This window comes from Aspergillus japonicus (assembly GCF_003184785.1).
Source record: "Aspergillus japonicus CBS 114.51 unplaced genomic scaffold BO86scaffold_41, whole genome shotgun sequence".
Lineage (NCBI taxonomy): Eukaryota > Fungi > Ascomycota > Eurotiomycetes > Eurotiales > Aspergillaceae > Aspergillus > Aspergillus japonicus.
Genome location: NW_020291678.1, coordinates 262,712 through 271,330, shown reverse-complemented (window position 1 = coordinate 271,330; position 8,619 = coordinate 262,712). Strand labels below are relative to the sequence as shown.

Here is an 8,619-nt window from a genome sequence, read left to right as displayed (position 1 = left end):
GGGGGGGGGGGGGGGGGGGGGAGTATCTAAGGTGATGCGAGTGGGTTCGAAAATGGATGCATGGGGATGAGTCAAAGGTTAATTTCCTTTTTTTTTTTAGAGTTCCGCTGGTGTCCGTTACCCGCATATCTCGGAATGATCTCCGGATTTCTGAACCCCCCGCACAATCACGAGGCGACTTCGATTCAATTGGCAGACATGGTCTAGTGCCATGTCTAGTGTCTGGCGACTGGGCACAAAAAAAAAAGGATTGATCCAATCGATTTCAGTGGTTGTGCGAGTCCAGGCCAAGAATTTAACATGCAAAAAGGTCGTGCCCGGGATCGAACCGGGATTACAGGAATCAGAATCCTGGGTGCTAACCATTACACTACACAACCAATTGTCGAGGAACGGCACAATGTTTGCGTTTGTGGATCCAATCATATTCTTGGAGCCCTGTAGTGCAAGCTAGTTTCGACACTTTGACAGGAGTAAATGGCAAAGCATTCGAGACGAACCACATGTGTATGGTTGGGCAACACTAGGCTCCGAATAGACCTCCAGGCGCCCGGCTTTTAGTCGTGTCGATCATCAACCCTAGTGGCGTCTCTATTTCGCTCAATCGAAGGAATGGCAATATGAGATGGATACTCTCCAGTCCAGATAGGTGAAGATTTCTGGAATCGGGAGATGACTGAGGGCTTGGTATCCAGCTTTGCTTGTTGTGGTTGGTGTAGCCAGCGCTCGAGGGCTTGGACTGACGGGCTGCGACCACAGGACATGCTTCTCTTGTATATTGGATTGGCGAGGATTGCGGTATCCATGTGGTAGGCTCACTATGTTGTTCTAGCAACCTATTGTTCTGTGAGCTCCCTGGTTCGCAGGTATGGGTGATGCTGATTCGAGGGTGGGGGGATGGTTGAGAATGGCTCCGTGCTGGTCTCGCCAGGCTGGCCCACGGTCAACGGCTCGCATTTGTGTCTGGCAGGATTGGATGATAGAAGTCATGGGGCATAGTGCTGGGCTCTCCGATATATATAACCTGCACCCTGGTGTACGTGTCAAGCTTCCCAGGTGAGTGCCCGTGTGTGTCATGAGGCGATGTGCACATTGTGTCCGGTCTCGAACGGTGGTGCGGGTTGGTGTCTGTATGACATGGTTGTGCATGTTGCCTTCTACTCCTAGTAGAGTACAGGCAACTGATTGCTGCTGGACGGTGCTGACCACGGCTGCATGATATAGGCGACGACCGGTATGAGGATCTCACTCGAGCGACGAGCAGTAGGTTATCGCATGCTGAGTGGTGCCTTCCCAGTGGCATGGATGGCTACGGGTGCCATACCGCTTAAGTCGACGATTCAGTTGTTGATGACTATGACTTACCGCTTTGTCCATGCTGCTTTTATATGGTGATGCTTGCGAGGGTTGTACGCCTCGCATCGAATCTGTGTTGGTCACTATTCATTTGAATCTCTGCCCGGTGTCTTCCAGGTTGTTTGGCAAGCTGCTCTATACTCGAGGGAAGCCGCATCAGTTGCTGTTTCCGGATCCATGTGCCCTTCAAATGCATACAGCAGTCATCTCCGTCCCTCCGAAACAGTATGATTCTGGGCTGCAGGCCGAAAACTCCCAGACAGTTCATCCTGTCGTTGTCTTCCATGTCTGTGCGAGTCAGTGTCGTGGAAGCGTCACACCGGCCATGTCGTGCCGACCTGAAACACGTTTCCTGCACTCGGTGACACTGGGTCTGGCCAGGTGATAGGTTCCCGTCCGGATCCCATCCGGGTGGTAGCCATGGATGTACAGGGTAGCATCACACGTTCACCGATGACATCGATGCCGAGTGATAGCCCGCTGGAAATATATCCCCATTCGGCCTTCGACAGAAAACCCGCCAAGTAGTGAGGAATGCTGCATTCCCGCCAAGATAGGAAGAATGTTGACACCGTCAGTACCTCGGGTATGAAGTGTAAAATGAGGTCATACGTCCGTTGTTCAGAAGGCATCGTCATCCCGTGGTCCATGTATACTTTGAGCTCACTCTCTAATAGAATCTCGGGCAGGCACATATATGCATACCCAAAGAAGCAAAACAACTATCAGGTTGTGTAGTGTAATGGTTAGCACCCAGGATTCTGATTCCTGTAATCCCGGTTCGATCCCGGGCACGACCTTTTTTGCGTGCCTGATATATATATATTTTTTTCTTTGGCGGTTTCTAGGTCGGCTTGTGTAACGTCACACCCACAACGTTCCAGCCAAGCATCGTGACAATAGCATCATCTCAAACCGTCTTCCTGTACTGTATCACCACCCCTAAGGCTGGGTGATGCCGACTACCGAGATCAACTCGATGCAATGTTTGCCCCGTGGTAGCACCATAATAAACACACTAGCAACAGCAACATCATCCTTGCGTCCTGACTCTTCCATACAAGACTGACTGACATCAAAATGGAAGTATCACCTAGGAAGTACATACATAGTAGCATATCCCCATGACCGCAGCCCGCGGCCTCCGGTCTCCGCAGCAGTTACTAGGTAGTCTAGTATACACACACCCAGTGCTAAGTATAGCCTGCGTGGCAAGCAGTCTGGCACACAGCCACCTAACTCAGACAACGCTTTCAGTAGTGTCGGACCTGCAATCATCGTTCGCTGCAATAAGACAATCTAAAAATGATGATAACATGGTCTAGCAATCTATGTGTATACAAAGTCACGAAACCATCTCAACTATTCCGAGCGTTATCCCGGCTATTTTTGGACGGTGTCTTATCCATGGTGGAGACAGGCAAAAAAAAAAAAAAAAGGCGACTAAGGCAGCAGCGGCAAGCGAGCTGGTTTAGGTTGGTCTACTTACTGCAGCCGGGTACGTAAAGAGTAGAGACAAACTGCGGGTTCGTGGATGCTTGCTGTTACTCGTAGTTTACCAGTACCACGCTGACCGCACTACCGGTATCCACGACCGGATTACAGTTACAGGGTTGGTCAGGTCATGGGATTCGATCAACGGGCGTTGTTGGGTACCAAGAACTTGATGATTCTACAACGTTCTCTCTGCCGGCTCCTTGGCTAGTGTACCCGACATGGGTCCGGGCGGTTGAGTCTCGGTTGGGTAATAGTTTATTTTTTTTTCTGCTGTGTCCCAAGGTTGCGGGTGGCTCAACATGTTTATTGGGCATGGCACTGTAATTAGGAGATACTGTTTATTTCATTTGGTTGCTGGGCAATGTTGAATATTTCAATTATACATAAGCCAAGATAAGACTGATATGGGACATATGAAATGTTGAGGGTAGAGTCGCATGGTGTGCGAGTCGGGTATCAATAGACATAGAATGAAAAAGAAAACAGTCAAGCAATAGTGGCGTTGACAGTATACGTATATCGAGACGTCACTTTGCAGTAGTAAATGAGTAAACGTGTAGTTGCAACCTGCAAGCTGGCTGGAACGCGGGGTATCGTGTGATCACCGCGGCCGAGTGCATCGCTAGGTTGAAACTAGACCAGGAAGGCTTGCTTGCATAAACGGAACCTGCCGTCTCTCTACCAAGCCCCGGAGCTGCCGGGTTCCCCAGAGTGTGAGAGGCTTCGACGGCATTGTTTGTCGTGGTCGTATGGATGCTCTGTTGAACTCCATTCCCAAAGGCCGATTCCCAGCGGTTGAATGCTGGCAGCGGTGATAAAGAACAAAGGTGGAAAAAAGTTCAGAAGATAGCCGGGTTGCCACTGTGCTGGATCCCCTTGTATCCTTGCAATGTATGTAGAGACGGTGCGATGGGGGTTTGCGTGGATGGATGGGTATCGTTGACCTCGTATTGTTGAGTATAGACGTTCCCGTGTTGCATTAGGCTTGAAGGAGGTGACGGGGTGGTTCTAGGTGTCCGGGACGCTATTGTTGATAATTATATCGCAGGGATATAGGCCTTCCCCAGCCCCCAGACTAATTGATGTAGACCATCACAGCAAAGGAGACCAGACAGAAGCAAAGGGGGATATAGACTTTCCGGTCCATATCGCGGTCGAGTGGGGAAGACGGAGAGCCAGCGGAGCGAGGACGAGTAGTCGACTTAGTGTGTTTGTGGACCATGTTCTGATAAGACGGCTTCTTGCCTGTCCTTGTCCTTGGTGTTGGTGTTGTGATTGATGTTGTGAGGCTGGGGATAAGATGGTTTTGCCAGGAAGGGATGAAAGAGAAGAAGGATGAAGACTACAGGGAAGATGGGAAGGCAGGAGGAAAGAGGAGGGGAAAAGGAGGGGAAACGAGGATCGGGTGATCAGCAGCCAACGTGGCGCCCGATCACCCAACAAGATCGCAGCATCCCGCAGCGTGGCCGCTTTCAGTGCCTTTCTTCCCCAACCTTTGAACCTTCAACCGGCTGACTGATTGTCATGTGAAAGAGAGCTTGTTGTTGTTGTTGAGCCGCCCGCCTGGTTTCTGAGGCACCAACGGCAGATGCTCAGCCACCTCGAGGGTCCGAGTTCGATTCTGCGCGGGGGCAGTTCCCAGCTCTTCTTTTTCTTCCTTCTCTCTTTGTTGGTCTGCTGTCTGCCAACTCTGCAGGATTCACGTGAGGGGCCGGAAATCCAACGCGGACAGCAGGACAAAAGTGACAGGGCAGGATCCAGTTGCAGGTCGGTCCAGGGGACGGTGCTCGTAGATTACACCAACCCCCTGTTTGTCTCAGGTTGAGGCTGATGACAGCCAGTCAGGATGATGGTTTAATGACTTCGTACTTTGTGCACGCTACACTAATCTCCCGCAACGCGTCAACGGGCTAATCAACTGGACTGCTTGTTCGGAGCGTCTATCCGAATGCAGCGCAGAACAGTAGTATAGTGATGTTCATCTAAGACATGGTCATGGCGGACCAAGTGATATGAGATAGTCCCTCTAAGTGGATTCCCCCCGTTGTTCAGGGTTGTAAGAAAAAAAGAGGCGTCCCCTTTCACCCTTGATTTCGCGCGTGTCAATACGACCTCGATTTGCCCTCTTCTCGTGCCTGTCAAGAAGAAAACAAAAATAATCTCCGGGTGAGACATGGATTGTCTTCTGACCTGCAAAATGGTCACCCAGCCGAGGTGCGCGTCGCTTAGGGCCGAGTCAGTTCACCCACCAGCCCTTTTTAGACATCACCGCATCTTATTTTATTTTATTTCTTCGCATTATTTGGGGACCCTCACTGTAAACTTTGTACTCTGATGTGACCACCAGTCGCATTGGATTGCCTTACATTTGTATTGCGGTTCTAATGGAGAGCCATGAGTCCGAGGGCGGCGATCCATGGCTTCCATCCGTCCCCATGGATTGGTCTCGATCGAATCCCAGCGAGCAGTGCTGCGACAGTTCTCTGACACGATCCGCAGATGAGGGCACCAACAGTTGGTCAGATTGTACTTGAGTAGTGTCCTCTAGTAGCGAGTCCTAATCTCCGTGGGGGGTTGCATAAAGCCATCGACAGGAGCGACCGTGGCGAAAAGGGAGTGTGGTTCAAGACTTGGCCCCTTCGGCTCCGGCTCACTAAAAGTCATAGCGAGTATCGTTGCCTAACTAATCAATAATAATCCAATCAGTCCACTTTAGTTATCCCATTGACTAATGGATCGAATCGGAGAATAGGGCGAATAACACCACGAGCTGAACCTTCGGAACCTGTCCCATGGAAGGAGGAGAGGAATCAACAAGGAGAGACCAAATCACCTCGAAGGGGTTGCAAGAGGGGGGAAGAGATATTTCGAAGGACTTGTACGGAGTCAGCTTGGGTCCTGTACGTATTAACCTAGTACTGTACAATACTTTGTAGGCTAAGGTGACACATACCACTGGCACAAGCTTTAGGAGAATCTGGTTGGACCTTCGTATACGCGCAAGTGCAAACTGTTCGCAGCCCTGAGCTTTCCCCGGGCCCGTCGAAAAGGGCAAGTGGATATAGCCCCAATCTGACCCAATCTGACCCTTTGGCAAGTTAACGAACTGACGCCAGTCAAAAACCCTTCCACTGATTCCACTCACTTGTGCTGGGGCCGTCTTCAGTGTCTGACTCCACTTTTGCACTTGCGATCACTTGAATTGATTGTCTTTGTCTTGTCTTGTCTTTCCTTTCCTTTCCTTTCTGCCTCCTGCAATCAAGATTGTCTGACCACCCACCATCCGGATCCGTGACTGACTGACGCAGTTGCCTCTCACTCTCTCACTCTCTCCCCCGATGGTGCCTGCCCAGACTTGCTCGCATCCTTCCTTCAGCCCTTAAACTTATTCTACTCCTCCAGGAGACGAACCAGGGGAAACACCACCCTGTGCAGTGCCTTTTTTTACCTACCCACCCCCAATTATCATCCTTGGTTCCGTTGGTTCACCAGGGCAGTCCCTCCATAATCTCGGACATGAGCGTAATTCTTGAGTCAAAAAGAGGTATTAATATCTTTTCTCCTTCGCCTCTATGACGGTGTATGTACCCAAAAAAAAAGAGAAGAAACCCACTTGCTGTTAGTAGCATCCATCATTCACTACTATTACTACTACTACTACTACTACTACATAGTGATTTAACGGAAGTTTAATCTTTCAATTCCCACTTACCTTTCCTTCTTTGGGGGTTCCTGCCACTCTCTCTCACTGACTGGGTCCTCCTGTCACTCGCTGCTCATAACTCATAATTACCGCCGCCCAATTCCTCTCGTGCTCCAGCAAAGTAATCTTAACTTTTCTTACTTACTTCACTGCTACTTAATTATCTGGATCTCTCCCACTTCCCAACTTCCTTCTTCCCCACGAGTTTCTTCCACACATCTCTCGTTTTTCATACTTAGCAAGCAACAACGCCCTTGCGCCTGCTGGTTCCCCTCCCACCTTCGCTTTCCACCCCCCCCCACACACATTCGTTGACCTTGATCTTACCGATCACAACAACCATCATCATGTATTTCACATACGCTGCTGCTGCTGCGCTCTCTGCAGTGCTTCCTCTCGCCGCTGCGCAGACCTACACCGACTGCAACCCCCTCGAAAGTAAGTTAGTTGCCTTGTTTGCGGCTCTGATTTACCCATCTAACCCTGTGCAACAGAGACTTGCCCTGCTGATACGGCCCTGAGCTCCTCTACTTTTTCTTCCGACTTCACCCAGGGCGAATCTTCCTTCGCTGGATGGACTGCCACTGCTAACAACGTCACCTTTGATGAGAATGGTGCTGCGTTCACTATCAACCAGAGGGGCCAAGCTCCCACCATTCAGACCAACTTCTACTTCTTCTTTGGCAGAGCTGAAGTTGTCATGAAGGCTGCCAGCGGTACTGGTATCGTCAGCAGTATTGTCTTGGAGTCGGACGACCTGGATGAGGTTGACTGGGTGAGCTTCCCTCTCCAAATCCTGTGCCTGCACACACTTTAATCCCCTTCTATTTTGCCTTCCTCCATCTTTCTCACGCCTGCCTACTCGCATTGGCATAACCTCATGCTGCGTGAATTGCCCAACTAACTGCACTGGTGCTTGTAGGAAGCTCTGGGCGGTGACACTACCCAGATTGAGACCAACTACTTCGGCAAGGGTGACACTACCACCTATGACCGTGCTACCTGGGTTGGAATCTCTTCTCCTCAGGAGAACTGGCACACTTACACCGTCGACTGGACCGAGACTGCTCTGAACTGGTACGTCGATGGCAACCTGGTCCGTACTCTGGCCTACAACGACGCCTCCAGCGGCACTCGCTTCCCCCAGACCCCCATGAACCTGAGAATCGGTATCTGGGCCGGTGGTGACTCCGACAACGCCGCTGGAACCATTGAATGGGCTGGTGGTGAGACCGACTACAGCCAGGCTCCTTTCACCATGTACGTCAAGTCTGTTTCGATCACCAACAACAACCCTGGCTGCAGCTACACCTACGGTGACAAGACCGGTAGCTACAGCAGCATTGTTGTGAACAAGGACGGCTGCGACGTCACTGGTGGAGCCTCCTCCTCTGCTGCTGCCTCTTCCTCCACCTCCGCCGCTGCCTCTTCTGCCTCCTCCGCTGGTTCCTCTGCCTCCTCTGCCTCGGGCGCCGGTTCTTCCACTGGCTCCTCCACTGGTGCTTCCGTCAGTGCCAGCGCTACCGGTGGTGTCATTGGTAACAGCGCCGGAGTTGGTGCCCTTGTCTCGGCTGCTGCTGCTTCCACTCCCGCTGCCGCTGCTTCCTCCGGTGTGGTTGGTGGCGGTGCTGGCGGTGCTGGTGCTGCCGCCTCCTCTTCCGCCGCTGCCGCTTCTTCCTCCGCTGCGGCTGCCGCCTCCGCCTCTGCCAGCGGTCTCTTCACCGGTGCCGCCTCCACCGTCACCACTTCCGTGGGCGCCATGCTCCTCGGTGTCTTCTCCGCTATGCTGTGCTTGTAAAATCATTTCTTGGTGGAATTGATTTTGCATGCCATCTCTACACACCGTCATGCGTCATCACCCCCCCAGACCCTTTATCTTTTTGCTTAATCATCTTCGCTGCATAACTTTACACCACTTTTATCTGGATCTGTACTTGTACGGTTTGTACATAATCTGAGTTGGATTGCTTGGAGAATCAAGACTGGAAGCAAGAAGGGGAGGACATGGATACACTGAACTCTTCGTTTTCTTTGATTTTGGTTCTATACATTGTTTCTTTTGA

The 8,619-nt window shown here is 51.2% G+C and overlaps 3 protein-coding genes and 2 non-coding genes across 5 annotated transcripts; 3 read left to right on the top strand and 2 right to left on the bottom strand.

Annotated features, from left to right (window-relative positions):
- Positions 1-26: 26 nt before the first annotated feature.
- BO86DRAFT_390777 (uncharacterized protein) lies at positions 27-502 on the top strand (the record flags this gene model as incomplete). Its single annotated transcript, XM_025672470.1, has 1 exon — positions 27-502. A coding segment is annotated over exon 1 (233 nt), but the record flags the coding sequence as incomplete, so codon positions are not given.
- BO86DRAFT_t197 lies at positions 309-380 on the bottom strand. The gene has a single exon. It is a non-coding gene; the product is annotated as a tRNA-Gln (tRNA).
- Positions 503-2,084: 1,582 nt separating the features above from the next.
- On the top strand, positions 2,085-2,156 carry BO86DRAFT_t199. The gene has a single exon. It is a non-coding gene; the product is annotated as a tRNA-Gln (tRNA).
- A 1,165-nt stretch (positions 2,157-3,321) lies between these two features.
- On the bottom strand, positions 3,322-4,258 carry BO86DRAFT_145770 (uncharacterized protein). Its single transcript, XM_025666252.1, has 2 exons — positions 3,938-4,258; positions 3,322-3,748 (listed from the first exon to the last, which is right to left on the bottom strand). The coding sequence occupies exons 1-2, from the start codon at positions 4,073-4,075 to the stop codon at positions 3,476-3,478; spliced, it is 411 nt and encodes a 136-aa protein (XP_025525766.1). The 5' UTR covers positions 4,076-4,258; the 3' UTR covers positions 3,322-3,475.
- Positions 4,259-6,903: 2,645 nt separating this feature from the next.
- Positions 6,904-8,354, top strand: BO86DRAFT_317613 (glycoside hydrolase family 16 protein; the record flags this gene model as incomplete). Its single annotated transcript, XM_025668176.1, has 3 exons — positions 6,904-6,994; positions 7,051-7,331; positions 7,479-8,354. 3 exons carry the CDS (start codon positions 6,904-6,906, stop codon positions 8,352-8,354), a joined length of 1,248 nt encoding a protein of 415 aa, XP_025525765.1.
- Positions 8,355-8,619: the final 265 nt, after the last annotated feature.